Raw genomic sequence first — 18,737 nt, 5'->3', positions numbered from 1 at the left:
AGACTAGAACAAAGCCATACACTAGAGATTTAGGGTATATTTTGGTCTGTTAGAAGAAACTATCCCAAAATTTTAAAGAGGGAACATATATATATATATATACACCAAAAATAAGGATAACTACTATGAAGGGACAGAATATGACTCTACAAAAGAAAAATAAAAAAGATTTTTTAAAAAATGGATTGATAATATGTTGGTTGAAAAAAGGAAAAAGAAAAATTCAAAAAAAATTAAAAAAATTAATTTTGAAAGACTAAAGAATCATGGGGAAAAAGCCATGAATTCCATGTGCTGTATTCCCCTAGCACTGGAGTTCTGCCGTTCTCATTGATCAGTAAACCTGGTCTTGGCTTGCTGGGTGTTCTTGCTGATCTTCTGGGGAAGCGGCCTGTTGCCGTGGTTCCCAAATGTCTTTGCCGGAGGCTGAAGTGCCCTGCCCTTGTGTGTCCGGGCTAAGTAATCTGCTCAGGTTTGTTCTCGGGAGGTTTTGTTCCCTGCAAGCTCTCGGTACAGCTTTGGAGGACAAGAGTGAGATGGCGGCCTCCTAATCTCCACCCTGGAGGAGCTGAGAACTCGGGGCCCCGCTCCTCAGTGAGACCCCAGAGAAAAGCAGTCAGTCACTCCCGTCTCCCCAGTCTCCGGCAGCACTCCGTGCTCACCCGGCCCATACATTTCTATCTCTGGAGCCCGACTTGGTGTGGAGTCTCCAAACCCAGCAGATCCCTGCGGTGCGCTCCCGCACCGCTCCTCCCTGGGGAGGAAGAGGAGTCTCCCCGGATCTGCCACTTGTTGGGTCCCTGCTGCAGGAGCAGTGGCCCGACTGTCACCCGACTGTCACAGTTTATGGCAACCCCGAGCTGAGAGCCCGCGCCTCGGCTCCGTCTCTGCAGCCGGCTTCCCTGCTCCGATACCTGGGAGCTCTGCCGCACTCAGGCACCCCCGGTCTTTCTGTGACCCCGAGGGTCCTGAGACCACACTGTCCCAGCGAGGGTTCCACCCCCCTGCTTAGCCACTGGAGCGACGTCCCTCAGCGGAGCTGACTTCTAAAAGTTCCGATTTTGTGCTCCGCGGCTCTATCACTTGCCAGAAGGGCCGACGGAGGCCCCCTCCCCCGCCGTCTATCCTCCCGAATATTGCCTCGGATTCACTTCTCCGCACGTCCTACCTTCCAGAAAGTGGTGGCTTTTCTGTTCAGAGAGTTGTTGCTATTCTTTTCTTCGATCTCCTGTTGAGTTCGTAGGTGTTCAGAATGGTTTGATCCCTATCTAGCTGAGTTCCTGGGACCAAATGAATTTAGGTCTCCTACTCCTCCGCCATCTTGCTCCTCCCCCCAAAAAGCTTATACTTCTTTAATGAAGAAAAATTTATTATCTGGACATTTTCTATTAAAAAGGAGTCTCAAACAAGTGAAATCTATCTGGACATCCTATAACTCAAGGATATGGCAGTGTTCCAGGGAGAAAGGAAAAGTCAAAAGTCTGTGAATTAATGACCTGTGTGCCCATTTTCAGTCCACAGTGTCTCAAAAGCACCCATACACAGAGCCCAGCGAATCACGAAATAAAATACAGTATTAATGTATAATAATAAAACATAATAAAGAATATACTAATAATGAAGCCCAAATAATCTGGTTTAGGAATGGAGCTCTTTCACACCATTGGAAGTACTGGACTGATCTGTCCTGTTCTACCTGCCGTCAACATGCACGTTTCTGCTGGGCAGCCCGTGACTTTGCCATCCTGGTTGCAGTCAAGGCCATGGATGCCCGCGCCACTTGCTGTGTGCTGTGCCAGTTTGTGGGCCAGCCCTGGCTTGGGCCAGAAGAACTGATGCAGGAAGCCTGGGTACAGCACTGCCCATGGCCTGGGGCCTGGCCACCAGGCAGGCCTCCCAGATGGTGACTGTGTGGTAACTGAACTTCTGCCCCAGAGTCCCTCGCTGTGCCGCTCCTGCCTCCTTAAGGGGTTTTGTACCTCATTCTTGCCTCCTGGTAACAGAATGTTACCTAAATTATGCCTAAGACATCTGCTGCCCCCAACACTATATCCTGCTGGTCAGGATACATCCACCCTTAGAGTCTTTCTGAGCAATCACCTAGCACGCATTCAGCGGTATGATGGTAAATGTTTAACAACTGGCTCTCAGTGGGGGGGTGGGGGGGTGTGTGTGCGTGTGCGTGCATGTGCATGTGCATGTGTGTATGCTTACACCTAAGACTATTATAACTTTTACTGAGAGGATATGTAGCACACAATTTTCAAATCATAATAAAATACACAATACTCTTTTTTGTAAGTTTCTTACAACCTGTTGATTCACCCAAAATGTTTCCATTTATTTTTATCAAACTCTTGAATCTGTAAGCTAACCTGTAGCTGCAGTTAATGGGTGAGTATAGTTGCCATTTAAGTGCTGGTACATGTTTTCATTTACTTTAAGAAAGTAAAACAAGGAGAAACAACAAAGGCTAATGGTGGAACTCCACTCACTCGTGAATGGCATAAAGCAACTGCTTTGTCCAATCAAGCAATAATTTTTGAGTACTGGAAGAATATTTCCTCAGGTTTTTTTGTGCTATTCACAATGAAACAGCCAGAGAAACTTTTAACCTGCATTACTGACATTTTCTTGATCACTTTCTTAAGTCTGGACTAGTGATGAGCACATTTCTCCTGTCAAGGGCCAGAGGGGAAATATATTAGGCTTTGTGAGCCACATACGGTCTCTGCCACATATTCTTCTGGGTGTGTTTCACAGTCCTTTAGAAATGTAGAAACTAAAACCATCCTCAGTTCCTGGGCCATACAAAACCAGACTTAGGCTGGATTTAACTCATGGAACTATAATTTGCCAATACCTGACCTACACAGTTCACAAAATTTAAAAAAAAAATCAAGACCTGATTTCTGATTTTTATGGTGTAAATATTCCAACCTTGGCCAATTTCAAGCTAACAATGTAATGTCACTGAAATGACTGGGAAGAGATGTGCACTGGTGCACCAATTATGTATTATTTCCACTATTCAGATACCGCAGATATCAATAACCTTGAGAGCATAAATCATAGCAAAATGCAGTGAAATAGGGAGCAATGAGTTTTAAATATTTACTCTTTGTCTTTAATATAATTTAACTTTGAATTCATATAATTTAATTTCTCATGATGGCTGTGCTTAAACACTAGCTTGCAAAATTCCTGAAATTTTAACAGTCCGTTCTTGCAAGCTATTTGGGTCAACCCCAGCATCCTGCTGCATTTATCCCGTTCAAACATGGTTGAGGGCCAAGCCCTGACATGCTCTGTCTCCCTATCTGTGCCGCCTCTCAGAGCCACCCTATCACACTACCTCGTCTTCGATGTGCCATGATGAGTGGATTTTGCACTCTGTACTTTGCCATAAATCCGTGACCTTCCCAACTCTTAGTTTACCGTTCCAGGAAAACCAGGAGGTGGATCTACCAAGAAAAGATATCCTATAAATGTAAAGAGAAAAGTGATTTCTGTATGAGCTGGGGCTTGGGGGTTACTTCTGCTTCCAGTAATCCTAATGGTGCCAATGATTCAGACATTCTGAGCCCAAAACTGCAGAATTACTGAAGGCAGTTTTGTTTGGAGGCGCCCGGAGTTAAGTGTCCAGAGAAGTAAATGAGAGGTGAAGCTCTGAGAAAAGGTGAGGGCTGGCAGCACCTGGGCCCCTGGAAAACTGGGATTCATTCAACAAACATTTCATGCTCGGCTTGGAAAGAGAGTAAAAACTATTAATAATAGTAAGAATCATACAAATGATAACACCTTTCATTTAGAAAGCCAAGGGGATCAAGAGAAAGAATAAATTTAGATACGAGCCATAATGGAAGGGAAATAAAAATGCAAATAGATCAGACCGTGGTTACTTGTAGTACTTACATACTTTTCAAAACCCTGAATTTTATTTTTTTTAAAGATTTTATTTATTTGAGAGAGAGAAAGAGACAGAGAGAGAGAGAGAGAGCACACATGAGGGGGGGAGGGGCAGAGGGAGAAGCAGACTCCCCGCTGAGCAGGGAGCCCGATGTGGGACTCGATCCCGGGACTCCAGGATCATGACCTGAGCCGAAGGCAGTCGCTTAACCAACTGAGCCACCCAGACGCCCCTAAAATCCTGAATTTTAGACAGCCCTGCTTCTGGTCAGTATCTGTGCATCACTCTGTCATACAGCAGGCAAAACTATGACAGTACACAACGTATAGGGATGTGTTATTTTTGTGGTTACAAAATCTGACCATAAATAAATGAATATAAGCTCTCTGATTCCAACTTTGCTTTTAATCTTCTAGAAGTAGTGGGTGCAGGAAGGCTTTACTAGTGTCAAAAAAAAAAAAAAAAAAAAAAAAGCCTTTTGCCCTTAATTTAAATCATTGTTTTTCTAGGGAAATTTAATTTGGGGAAAAAAAATGTTTTTCTAATTAACTGGAAGACTGTGTGCTATGCAAACAATAAAGATTCTTGTTTGAAAGTAATGCATGCCCCTGCTCCTAGGACTACCAAGGGAATTTAAAATAAAAAATGCAAGCAGCTCCAACCTCGTATTTTGCCAGAGCTAAACAGAATTCCCAGATCCAGAGTTTTCACGTCAGTTCCCAATTTAAAACCCACAAGTGTTGAGCGGGTTCAAGCTTCAGCAAGACACATCTTCTCATCTCTAGAAATGACTGTATTTGATCTCTTTCTGGGTTTCTCGGCATGTCCCTCACTCCCTCTTTCTTCCTCTTGTGCTATGGTTGGCCTCAAAGGTTAGAAACTACACAATTAGATGGATCGGGGAGGATTTCATAATGCTCTGGTGCTGGGCTGGGTAGTCTAGCCAAATTCCGTTCATTAGCTAAGGCGCCGGGGTGAGTGTGGCCAGTAAGAATGCCGTTTTGGTTCCATTGAAGTGCTGATAGGGAACAGGAAATAAACTTTTATTTTTTTGGTTCCTGAGCAGCAGTATGGACAAGTGAAGAGTCTGGGACGCTGGGAATCTGGAGACCAGGAATTAATCTCCATCTCAACCACTTACTGGGCAGCTCAAGCAACTTCTGTTCTCTTTCTGATTGTCTTTTTTTCTATTCTGACACTGTTTTCTTATTCTTTACGTACCAGTGTCAGATTTCTGTCTACCTTAGACATGAAGCATTCCAAAGTCAAGAATCAAGTAATCAATTCACGCACCAGTTACTGAGCCACCTATGCCGTGCTACGTGCCAAGACAGGTGCTTTGTAAACTGGTATTAATCCAGCATGCTCCCTGATCCCAAAGAACTTACAGAAGACAGAGGAGGCAGATCTCTCAGAAAATGAATACAAAACAATAAAGCAAGTGCAGTGTGAGGGATATTATTGAAGTCACTATGGGAAAACTGACAAGAGCTTCTCTCGGAAAGCCAGGGAAAGCTGTGGAAAGGAAGGGACTTTGAACCACTCCTGTCTGAATGAAGGGGAAGATCATTTTGGGGAAGAGGAGAGCATACCAAAAGAGAAAAAACAGCAAAAATGATGGGTCTGAGGTCAAGTGACATAGGTTAAAAGTGGAGGGTCTGAGCGGGGTGTGGGCAAGAAGCAAGAGTATACCTCTTAGAGTATGCTTCTCCTGACATGTGCACAGGATAAAGCAGCTCTGGGCTTTGAAGGAGAACCTGGATAACAGCAGGTTTTCGATGTTTTTTATCAATTAAGTAGAAATTAATTAGACACTGATGCAATGTTATCTTTTTTAAGGATTTTATTTATTTAAAGAGAGAGAGCGCATGAGTGGGGAGGGGCAGAGGGAAAGGGAGAGAGAGAATCTTAAGCAGGCTCCATGCTCAGCACGGGAGCCCGACACGGGGCTCGATCCTAGGACCCTGAGATCATGACCTGAGCTGAAATCAAGAGTCGGATGCTTAACTGACTGAGCCACCCAGGCGCCCCTGTAATGTTATCTCTTTATGCCTTTATTTCTGCAGGGTCTTTACCGTTCAAGAAACTAGCCTGAAAACTTAAGAGAGTTACTGGCCAAAGCAGGGCATATTATTCACAGAGCTCACACCATGAGGCTGGAAATGTACCTGCACTGTAGACTTTGTCCTGCTTATGCATCCTAACACTTCAGTCCTGAATTTTCTACTCTTGCACTGATTCCGTGACTTTTCTCCTTACCTTATAGACTTCAGGTGACAAGGCTAGACCTTCAGGAGCTCTTCTTCTTCTTCAGCTTTCAGCATGTGGTTTTTATAGCTACCATCCAGTAAATAGAGGTGTTCAGCTAGAATTTTCCTTACCAAATGACTCTACTTGCTAAAGCTTAGATAAAAATGAAGTATTTGTTAAAATAATAAAGCGTCATATTTAAAATATTCATAGTTATTTGATATAAATATAGTGAATCACAGCTTGAGCCAGAGCCAAATTTTAAGAAATACTAACACCTAGGTTTTGTCTGGTACCTTTCTTGCTAATGTTCAACTGCTATGAGCCATTGCATGATTAAACCCTGCTTCGATTTCCCAGACCTAAGTAGAAACAGTTGCCCTGATCTTTATCTTAAAATTATAAGTCTTATACAGTTTTAAACTTCATATACATGGCTCCAGTCCTTCAGGGATTTAGAGCAGGCTTATAAGTGATTTTCTCATGGCTTTAATATTAAGTCTTTAAACTACCTACACATAACTTTCCAGAGAGACCATGCTAAGTTGCCTTCTTAGAATTCCCAATGGGCTCTCAAAGTGATTCCTGCTCACTCTGTTTCCCTCCCTCATTTTTTAAATGACCAGAAGCTCCTTTCTTCATGTCGAAAGAGTCCACCAACCCAATGAAGTACATAGAAGAAAAAGATTGCTGGTTGCCCCAGAACAGATTGTCCATTCCAACAAGGAGGATTTTTTTCCTTCCATGTGAATCTTCTTTCATGTTATGAGATCTAATTAGACTAAATGCTTAAAACTTTCTATTAACTTCCAAAGCAGAACCGTATCTCCTTACAAAGCTATTCTGTTTGTTTTTTGTTTTGTTTTTCAAGAAGACAGGTCCTCTTCTCCACCTGAAACATGTTTTGTAAAAACATATTTCAATAGAACATGAACTGTTGTTACTCAAAAATAAATCATTTCTTTTAAATTTTAAAGACTGTATTTTCGAGGAACTTGTCATTAATCCCTTGGAGGTATTCCCATGAATCCCTAGCTCTTCTTTTAGGAAGTCAGCCGTGAATCCTTAGCCTGGAATCAGAAAACCTTGACTCTCACCCTTCTGCTTGGAGTTCCTCCACCCATCAGTCGATTGATGCATGTCTCAGTGGCAACCAGGGATATTTCTGTTTCCAGAATTTTCCTGTATTCCTTGCTTTTTCTAGATATACTTGCAGATTTGCTACTGATTTTCATTTTGTTTTGTTTGTGATAATGTCTTCAATGATTTCCTTTTTTTTCTTTAGCTAGATATATGCAAATTAAGTCCAAGTTGACTTTCAGAGTTGTGGCTTCTTCAGAGCTAAGTAGCTCATAAGCATAATAAAATATTTTGGAAAAAATGCATACATAGATACATATATAATATATACATTAAGTCTTTCAGAATATATATTTGTAAGGAAGTGTAGGCCTAATTTGAGATTTAACATATAATCTTAAATCATTTGATTCTAATTAGATTTTACGACATGCCTGAGAGCTTCAAAAGGCAAGGGACTGGAGAAGAAGATTCACAGGAAGAAAAATATCTCTTCTTGTTGGAAAAACCAGTGTACTCTGGGCGTGTGTGTGTGTATCCATGCGTATAATCAAATTGTATATAAAATATTTAGGAAGCACATTCTATGCACCAAGCACACAAATCCATGTACTAGAGAAGAAGGGAACGGTATTTCGCCTATTCTCAAATTTGTCACAATCTAACAAGAGAGATACATACAATAAAGCATAATATGTGTGTAATAAATCTTATTTTCATATGAATGAAGGGCTTTGGGAGCACAGAAACAGGTGCATTTAATTATTCCTGAGGAATTCAGAGTTAACTTTGCTAGATCTTAATGGATTAGTAGAGTTTCACAAGCAGCAGTTGGAAGATCAGCAAAAGACACAGAGGCAGAAAAGTACACAGAATAACCAGGTAACAGGGACTTACAGAGCAAGGACTTTGCTGTGAGACATGGTAGGAGATGAGGATAGTAGAGTAAGGCTGGGACCAGATTATGAAGGCCCTTGAATGCCTTGTTAACCTTTCATTTTATTTTATTTTGGGTTTTTTAATTTTTTAAAGATATTTATTTGAGAAAGAGAGAGAGAATGAGCATGTGGGATGGGCAAAGGGAGAGAGAGAGGCACAGACTCCTTGCTGTTTTACCAAAACAGATGGTAAAAATAACGCAGGGCTCGATATCAGGACCCTGAGATCACGACCTGAGCCAGAGGCAGATGCTTCACCCACTGAGCCACCCAGGTGCCCCAACATTTCATTTTATTTTGAAAGCAACTGGGCACTATGAAAAGATTTTAAGCAGAGAAATGAAATAATGAGATCTACATTTTTTAAATATAACTCGGGCTGTATTAAGAGCAGATTGTGTATAAGGTTAAGAAGATGAACAGAAAAATCAATTAGGAGAGTTGATCAGTTACTCAATCAAGCCTACACCTCCTTGCAAAAAAAAAAAAAAAATCAATTGCAGATGGATGCACATGATTATAAAGTCCTGCTCTAGAATAAGTTCAGTGTGAGGGGGAGAGAAACTTATGGGAGAGATTTTAAAGAACCTACTGGGTTTAGTGATCAACTGATCATGAAGAATTGGGGAAAAAGAGGAGGCAAGGATGCTCTGAGATTTGGGGTTGGGTGATTAAGTATATGGCAGTGCCGTGAGCTGAAACTGAAAAAACAAGAGGAGACACCTATTTTGGCAAAGAGAAGGTACTAGCGGGCACTCACGTGGAGATCTGCAGGAGGAAGTCAGTCCTGAGAGAGGCTGGACCTAGAATTACAGTTTTGAGAGCCATCGTTGGCGCCATAAGAGTGAATAAGGTCACTGCCTGGGACAAGCATGTGAAGCGAGAAAAGAGCCAAAACCAAACCCCCAAGGAACATCACAGCAAAGGGAGAAGGAAATTTTGGAGGAACCAGGGAGAGCCCAGAAAAAGGGGTCAGGAAACAGGAAGAAAGGGTGCAACCAAAACTGAGGGGAAAGAAGGCTGCAAAACGTCAGGGAGGCCAGTGGCTGGCTTTCCCAGGAAGAGGCTGTTGCAGACAATCGGAGCACCAGGAACTTCAGGAAAGCAATTTCTATAGAATGAGGAGAACAAGCTAGATTCCTAGGAACATACAGAGGAGGTGCCGAGGGCCAGCACCCACATCAGAGGGATTGTGTGACTCAAGAGAAGCAGCAGGCCTCAGTGATGGTTCGGCTTAATTTTGAAGTACTGAAGTGTCATAGGGAACGTAACTTAAAACCTATAGTTTGTCATCATGAGGGTTAGATGCGCAGGCCTTGTCTTCTATGTGCCTTAAGCTCCTGCTTCAATCAGATTGCCCTAAACTCTGCCTCGGGTAAACTGTCACTTAAGACACTTCATACTGGGCGCCTGGGTGGATCAGTTGGTTAAGCAACTGCCTTCGGCTCACGTCATGATCCTGGAGTCCCGGGATCGAGTCCCACATCAGGCTCCCTGCTCGGCAGGGAGTCTGCTTCTCCCTCTGACCCTCTTCCTTCCCATGCTATCTCTCATTCTCTCTCTCTCTCTCAAATAAATAAATAAAATCTTTAAAAAAAAAAAAAAGACACTTCATACTGATGAGGCGCAATTTATCTTTCCTGACCACAGTTTTTTCAACCAAGGGAAAATGTTATGAAAGAACATGGCCTCACAGTAAAATGGGGCGTTAGAATTTGGGTGTTAGGTTGAACTGTGAATAAACACTCAACTTCAGGGATGTCAGGTATGGGGGGAGGCACTGACACAAACCCCAAATCCTCAGGCTGAAGAGAAGCGAATAAAAAGCTTGGAAGACAAGACCAGGGAGGAGGAGGAGGAGAGCCTAGGGGGCAGCATGTGGGACACTACAAGAAGAGAATGCTTCCAGAAGAAGAAGGTGTCCAATGACATGGAAAGAAGTGAAAGGAAGCTTCTTTGTTTGGAAAGAGAACGTCCCTGGGACCTTGAAATAGCACTTTCAGTAGCATGGTGAAGCCCAAACCAGACTTGGGCAGCTAACAGAATGGAATGTCCTAGTGTACCCTTCATGAGAACCATGCAATTAATAACTTACCTTCTACATACAATGAACTGTTACATATAATGTGCCTGAGCATGTGTGTGTCTATATCCATAAGCACACAGATACATACACATATGTATATTTAAGGGATATTAATCACTATTCAGTGATTACTTATTTTCCTCTCTAGTTTTAAAAAATAATCGTGAACTTAGAAACTGACTTATTATCCTAAGGAAGACTGTGAGATGTGCCAATACAGGGAAAGGAGGGTAAACTTGCCGTTTTTGAGAGACACTTTCGCTAGAGTTTCTGTGATGCTTCTTGATATATAAGTAAATTTCGTGCTGTCTCTTTCTTTCTCTCCTTGCAGTGGAATGGAGCATGTCTAAAGACTTTTGTCCTTTGGTTGGAGAAATCATCATGGAAAACCTGCAGACCCTGAGATGCACAATCACAGGACTTACAACGGTAAATGCCAAATCCTCCCATTAGGCTTCCCATTCCCCTGCCCCTGATGTTTGTACTGGGAATTTGGGTAGCAAATGCCTACTCTGGAAGCAACTGCCAACACCCAGTCCTCTGGCAACAACTGCCACTCGTTAAGTGTGATATGTCTGGTATCCATAATCTGAACCCCACAAAGGAGTGAGCAGACAGCATGAACCACTTTGTAAGCTGCCATGTTCTACAGAGATCAGAAAAAGACTGGCCTCATGCAAGCCTTGAAAGCTGCTGCTTTCTGGATCACAGTCTAATCTGCAGGGGGGATCAAAGGCTCTGAGAGATCCAATTCTGACTCCCTGTCTGATGGTAAAAATAACAGCCTCCTCTACCCTCACCCCCATAGCCTCGGTTGAGATCAGTCATCTACTGGAGTCATACAATTTCCTGAGAGAAATCCTTTTCCCTTGATTAAAAAAAAAAAAAAATCTGTCTAAATCTGCTTTCACAGAAAAGAAACTATATATGGTGGCACTACATTTCTCAGTAACCTGAACCAATTTAAACTGTGAATGAAAAACTGGAACAAACTGTGCTTATTTGTTTAACCAATCTAAACTCAAACATTAATTATTTATAGAACTTTAAGCCATATGAGCATATGAAATGCAAAAAATAAAAACAGCTAGCAAATCAGTTCATACGGGAACAAACCCTGTATCGCCTCAAATAATTAAAATGCAACAAAACAATCATCAAAATCATTTTTAATGAAAAATTTTTTAAGTATACTTAAGTCAAACCCGTTATTTTTTTGCTCCAATTCAAATCATTAATATCTTAGACCTTTTTATGCACGAAAGAAAGGGAGAATTTTATTTTTGTTGCCATTCTCCTAAAAGATTAGTCCATTAAAACAGTTATCTATAAAGTGTAAACCTGAAACCCAGCATTAAAAAGCTGCATTTGGTTGCATCTCTTCAAGTTTGAACCAGCTTATTCTAATAGAATTCTTGGTGGTTGGGTCACCACCACAGAATCTTGACTTTTAGTCCTAATCACACGTCTATACCGGGGCCAAAACTGTGGATTACCAGAGCAAACAAACCCCTGAGTGGGTGGCCCCCAGAGATGCTATCGCAGAAGACTGATTCCCAACCCTATAGCTCACATGATGGAAGAGGGCCAGAAGAGAACCCCAGGGAATTTCCTTTGCTTAAAAGAAAAAGTGATATCACGTGATAAAAATGGAAAACTCTCCACAGAGAATTTCTCTAATATTTGAACTAATTTTTATAGGGATTAAGTTTTTCCACTTGGTCATCCAATGAGAGCAATTCAGACACTATCCTAATCACATAAAAGCCTAGAAGGAGACTGACCCTTCTGCAGAATCGCCATAACCTTGAAGTACCTAGAAATCTATTTTTAGTTAAAAAAAATTAACTTTATAATATGGTAAGGCCAACATTATTAAAATTTCTAGCAAAGGCCCTATAAAGATGCGGTGTTTTTTTTGTTTTGTTTTTTGTTTTTGTTTTTTGTTTTTGTTTTGTTTTTTACTTCAAACGCTATTTTGCAATTTTCACAAGCAATGTTTTATCAAATGCTGGCTTCAAAAATGCCTCTTTGGGTTCACTGGGGGAAAAAAATAACTTTTCAAAGCAAAGCAAAAATACAAAACTATACAGAACATTTGAAAAGATTATACGTAAACAGAAACAACTCCTAAATTTTTAGGTGTCAGAAGACATTAAAGAATATAAGCCATTGTTTTAAAGATGGTTTTAAAATTGAAGTGAAATCAAAGAATTAATGTAAAAGTTTTAATAGCTGAGCAGAGATACTCATTGCAGCATTATTTTTTTTTTATTTTAAAGATTTTTTTTAAATTTATTCATTTGAGACACAGAGATAGAGAGAGAGAGAGCATGAGCAGGGGGAGAGGCAGAGGGAGAGGGAGAAGCAGGCTCCCGGCTGAGCCAGGAGCCCGATGTGGGGCTCGATTCCAGGACCCCGGGATCATGACCTGAGCCGAAGGCAGACGCTCAACCATCTGAGCCACCCAGGCGCCCCTCATTACGGCATTATTTCTTGTGGCGTAAAATGTGGAAACAATCTTAATGTTCACCAGTCGGGGAGACTGGTTAAATAAATGACAGTTATTTGCCCACGTTGAAGTACTATGCAGCCACTAAAAAAATGAACCAGATGTTTGATGTACTAAACTGAAAAGATGTTCATTGTAACTTGTTAATTTTAAAAGCAAGTCGATCAGCTAATAAAAGTGATGGTGATTGCCTCCAGGGAGGGGAAAATAAGGAGAAAGGTGAGAAATTGCTGATTTGGGTAAACCTTGCAGAACTGTGACTTTTAATAATTAGTGTATAACTCAGGTAGAGGAAAAAAGGTAATTATGACATTCCAATTTTGAACTGAAAAGAAAGCTCACAGAAACTAAAGGCACCCCAAAGATGTGTATTACTACACACAAATGTAATAAGAAAAGCTAGAAAGCTAAAGTATGGCTAGTGGATTTCCCAATGGATCAATGAGTTAATCAGACACAGGAACCTGCTTCTAGAGTAAAAGTGATTCAGTACAGTTCCTAATGCATACATTCTCTCTGTTTCGATACTTTTCAGGGCCAAAAGTATTTTGTTCAAGTCTCGGCTTATAACATGAAAGGATGGGGACCTGCTCAGACCACGGTACCGGCATGTGCCTCGCCTTCTAGTAGGTGGTGGCTGTGAACTCTCTCAAGCCTGGCCGCAGGCTCCAACCTCCCCCTCCATCCATCCTCAGGATACCATTGCCATTCCTTCTCCCTGCTGCTTGGGACTAACAAGACCTCCTCAGAATAGCATCTGGGCCACATAATGAATGATTCCTCTGCAGAAATGTTCCCCTGGGAGGCAACTCAGTGGAATGAAAAGAGAGGGAATTTGGAACCAGCAAGACCGAATCTGATACCCAGGACACCTTTGATTAGCTGCGTGGCCTTCAAAAGTTCCTTAAAACTCTCTCAATCTGTAGAATGAGTCCAATCCTACCTTTCCCAAGGCTTTTGTGGGGATGTTGTGAATGACACAGCAGGAGTAGTGGCCCATTCTAGCTCTCCTCTCTCCTCCTCACGCCCCCACCCACATCAAATTGATAAGGGAATGAGATATAGCAAATCTTATTTATCTGACATTCTGTCAGAAGAAAACACTTTCTTACTAACAGGCACTCCGCTACACTCTGCTACAAATATAACACATAACATTTGTAGTGATGGCTGAGAACCCCAGCAAAAGCCTCTTCTAATTATGTGAAGATTAGTAATTTATGTCTGGTATATTTGGTAGCTCTCTATTAACCAGAAAATTTAATTAACCAGAAGAAACATCTCTAGATATACCATATGATAGATTTTTCTGCATAATGAGCTCTGAATTTGTTTTCATTTTTTTAAAAACCTTCATGAATGTGATAGTTCAAAATGGTAACATATGCTCCTTGTAAGAGCGCAGTCTTTGTGGGACACAATTTGCCATAATAAGAACAGTCATTTCTTTTTACTCCATAATTATTTATCTAGGAAACGAAGGCAGAACAAACAGTTATGAACAAATATGCACACTACAGCAGTGTAGCAATAGAGTGAAACACCATGTATAGGGAGAACAAATATCCAATATTAATTCAGTGGTTAAATAAAGTATGATATATACATATCCACATTATAGAACAAAACGAAACCACTAAAATGGTGTTTAAAAAAATTCACTGTGTGGAAGAAATTCTTACTTTATAAGTTTTATGTAAAAACAAAATGCAAATTTTTTTTCACATACTTAAGCTGTGAGTTTGATTATTATCAGGTAGGCCTATCTGCACATAACTGTCAACATTTGATAGTGGATATTTGGGTTGTAAGATTGTAGGCTCTTTAGTTTTCTTTTGTATATATTTATGTTTCATGTCTTATAACAACCCTTTACCTAGGATCAACCATGAATCAGGTGGCACGTTATGGGCTTTCATCAGTGTCTCACGGAATCCTCACACAAGTCCCTCATCACTGTTCCTGTCTTGTGGATAAGCACCGTCATCTTCATCATCTGCATCACTCTGAACATCAGAGCCAACATAAGACTTATTATAATGCTGGGCATTAGTCTAAGAACTTTATGTGGATCGACTCATTTAATCTTCATAACAGACCCACTGGGGTGGTTTTTATTAGTAGTTCCATTTTACTGGTAAGGGAACTATTCACACAGAGGCACATGCACACATAGAACCCAACATCACAAAATCAGCAAGCCCTGAAGTCAGGCCCAAATCCTATGGCCCTTGTCCTTAACCACTATGCTGCCCTCCTCCTCTATTAATAAAGAAATTGGGATTTAGAGAAGATGTTGCCTTGCCCAAGGTCACAACTGTTGCATGTGGCTGAGCCAGGACTCAAGCCTACACTGATCAAGCCCATGCCATGTCCCCTATGCTGTGGGAGCTAGTGCTCTGCTATCAGGCAGACAAGCGGACTAAGAGCCAGCCCGCCAACCGTTCCTGACCGCCATTTCTGGTGGGTGCACACAGCTACACCGGGTGATACCGGGCTCTGGACCACAGACACCAGAGATCCCTAAGGCCCCTGAGTCCCATGGGCATTTGATGATTTCATTATTCCAGTCTTACTTGGACATCTTTTTTATTAAAGACATCAGAAACACAAACTAGTAATACTGCAAGATTAAGATACTAAGGGAAACCATCTCATTCTAGGGAGAAAAAAAAGAGTCTATATTATTGATGAAGGATAGAAGGGACAGAAAAGAGAAAGAGAAAGTGACAGTGTCAGCTGACCTGAAGGTGGGACAAGGGAAAACTTCCCGCTCCAAATGCAAATCCTGATCTGCATATGGATGCATTACTTGTAAGCATCAGATGTTCTATAAACTTCAAATTCTAATCAGACACTCTCCCTCACAGCCTGTTTGAACGGGCTTTCTCCAGAATGACAAGAACAGTCTTCTAGGACTGGGAAGAGTCACTTACTACTTGCTAATTAACATAGCAACTGCCAACCTTTCTAACATGGCCCATTTGGCTAGTAGGGGTATCTGGCAAGGAACTAAAATCCAAACATGTCGTTTTAGTTGCTGCAGACATGCCGTATCACTAATATAAAAACACTCCAGCTCTATTTATAAACAGAGTATGACATTGTGATGCAACATATATCAGTATTCAGATACTTACTAGAGGACAATGTATTCTAACATGACAGAGTAATTGGAAATTTGGTAATATGTTCCAGTAAGCTATAAAACCTTTTTTTTATATTTTTACAAAAGGCCTTAATGTGTTTTTATAGACTTATGTTATATGGTATGGTACATAATAAGAGAAAAGGACCCAGACAGGCTTGTCTGACTTACGATCAGGAAAGCCCTGATATCGCCCCTGAATGTAAGCTCTGCATTGTGTTGCAATTGAAGTGTCTCATTACCAGAACAGTGAACTGTATTATGTGGCACAATCTGCTCTTTTCCTACCACACTAAGTTTATTCCTGTCAGGTTCCTGATTTCTTAATATATTTTCAATTTTCTCCCTCATCCCTAAAGTCTCCTATTTTATGTAGTCGTCAGAACCTTCCAAACATCTATGAGAAAAACTCATTCTTTCCAAAAACCTTGGCATCATGTCCAGTGCTCACTTGGGCTGCAATTTAGCATTAGCAATTTTGAAATGTATCATAAAGTCATCAGCTTGAGCTCACCTCTGATGTAATAGGGCTCAGCTGAAAGAGCCAGCTCCATTTCATCTCCCCTTGCGTTGATGGCAGTATTAACACTCATTAGAATATATTAGCATGTGCACGGCCACATAATAACTCAACCACCCAGAAGTCTTACTCAAGCAAATATTACTCCTCTTATCATAAGCACTAAAGACGCATTCACCCAACTGAGGGAACAAACTAATAACGGCCTTTGGGAATCCATGATAGCAGCATTTATGATCACTGTGCCCAAATACCAGGGACACTACAGATGAGAATGAGGATCACTTGGAGTTTGATTCCTCAGACATTTCCAAATTTCCCAGTAAAAGCACCCTTCCTAGCCCATGCTACCTGAACACCATCCTTCTATTCACAATGCCTCACCAACATTTAATGAGTGTCCCTGATGTGCCCAGAATGTGCTTTACTTACATTATTTTTTTAAACTTCAAACAACCTTTTAAAAATATTCAAAAACTCACTTTACAGAGAAGAAACCTGAGGCAAAGAGAAATTTAAGTCACAGTTTCTGCCCACAAGGAACAGAGTCTACAGAAGGCACCTATGCCAATTCCCTGTCTCCAGAGTTGACCACAACTAAGCCACACCACACAAACTCCAACCAAGCTCTGACCCTCCTTCCCAAAAGAAACAAAACAAAACAAAACGTGTCCACGTTATAAGGAAACGAGCACTATATGGAGGGCCATGAGACTACATTATGGTCCTGGCTCTGTCCCAGACAAGCTGAGTAACATAGAAGTGGAATGGTTCTCTCTGGGCCTCAGTCTTCTGAGAGGTAAAATGGAGACAGGTACCTGGGGGGGGGAGGGTAGGAAGGAGGAAGGATTCAAAAATCTCTGAGGCCTCCTTCTTCAAACGGAATCACCTGACAGGGTTAGAAACAATGTTTCCATACTCACTATTCAGGGAGTTCACTCTTCATCAAGGAATTCCCTTCTTTTTTCAAGTTATGATTTACATCATGCCATGTAACAGGCATTGCGCTGGATACCAAATAAACCTCTCATTTCATTCTCACAAAAAATCCTGCAAGCTAGATACTACATTCATTTTTCACATTACAGAGTAGAGGCCCTGTCAGTGTTAAGTTTAGTGCCTTACAGACACTGAGCCAGGAGCCGGAAGAGCCAGGGTTCACACCCAGCTTTATCTGACTCCAGAACCTGTGTTCTTTCTAACTGTGCTGGACTGTTAGGCCGTGGATGGGCCAATGAGTGATGTTTTTAAAAAACCTAACTTTAACCATCAGGACATCTGCCTAAGTTTCTGAACAAGGGACACTCCATATTTTAAAATAAATCGGGGGGAGGGGAATTTGAAACTGGTTCAGTTAGAATCTAAGCCTCAGATACACTCATGAACTAACCGGCTTTACTAGAAAATAATGAGTAGCATTTTTAAAGAAAGCATTTCAATCAAGAAGTGCTTTAAGTTATTGCTTTTAAGAGGTTCAGAGAATGAAACTGGGTTGGGGGCAGATAGAAGAAGGGATGGACTATGAAGTGACAGACCTGCCGAAAAAAAAAAAAAAAAACCAGAGTTGGAGACAGCAGAATTACCATCTTGACATTAGTCCCATACGAGTTATTACTCTTGATATCATTATAGCCAAATGGAATGAAAATAAAAGGGGGAGAAAAATCTCAGTGGGTATTGCAATTTAAATTTGCCATGTAAGCTAATACTGTATATTTAGAGACTGAGCAGACAGGGTGGTTGGTGGCTCGGAGTATGTGCAGGGGTTGCTGTGCCAGCTAACCAAAGCAGACATTCATTAGAGCAAAATGTAGATTTCCATTTCTTGGCATCTGACATGGGCTCTTTCCTTGGAAAGAAATGTCAATTTGGCCAAAAGTGTGAAACCTACAATAAAAGCATTGGGACTGTGGATTTCATCTAGTCTGCACATTCCCACCCCTTTCTTTCCTACTGTGGAAATCCAGTTGCAATTTGGGGTGCTGCGTGGAGAGGTGGCAGGGGAGGCTGATTAGGACCCGGGATGCTGGGGTAAGAAGCTGGGGGGTGGAAATTTGAACTCCCAGAGTCCCTGTTTTCTTTTGGCCTTCAGTTACCACTTTCTCTTGCCCTAAAACTGCCCAACACAAGAAGCCAACCACAACTGCTGTTTTGCACAGGGCCCTGAACAATGGCAGCCCCAAGCTGTGCAAGTGCTGGGTGCTGATCCAGACCCACGGGGTGTAAGCAGAACCCAGCTCCTGAGGCTAGGCCTCAGGGGAGAGGCCTGCCCCATGTTAAAATGTCATTCTTT

General features: G+C 41.5%; 1 protein-coding gene across 7 annotated transcripts in view; it reads left to right on the top strand.

Moving 5' to 3' along the window:
- ANKFN1 (ankyrin repeat and fibronectin type III domain containing 1) overlaps positions 1-18,737 on the top strand; it is a 345,217-nt gene that overhangs the window by 254,991 nt on the left and 71,489 nt on the right. For all 7 annotated transcript variants that reach the window (XM_027624496.2, XM_027624493.1, XM_027624490.1 and 4 more), the window contains 2 exons: positions 10,596-10,693; positions 13,312-13,402. In XM_027624496.2, the coding sequence (XP_027480297.2) occupies positions 10,596-10,693; positions 13,312-13,402 (189 nt within the window). The remainder of the gene's footprint in view (positions 1-10,595; positions 10,694-13,311; positions 13,403-18,737) is intronic.

This window comes from Zalophus californianus, chromosome 16 (genome assembly GCF_009762305.2).
Source record: "Zalophus californianus isolate mZalCal1 chromosome 16, mZalCal1.pri.v2, whole genome shotgun sequence".
Taxonomy (NCBI): Eukaryota; Metazoa; Chordata; class Mammalia; order Carnivora; family Otariidae; genus Zalophus; species Zalophus californianus.
Note: the sequence above shows the minus strand (reverse complement) of the source record. Positions and strands in the feature narration are given on the sequence as shown.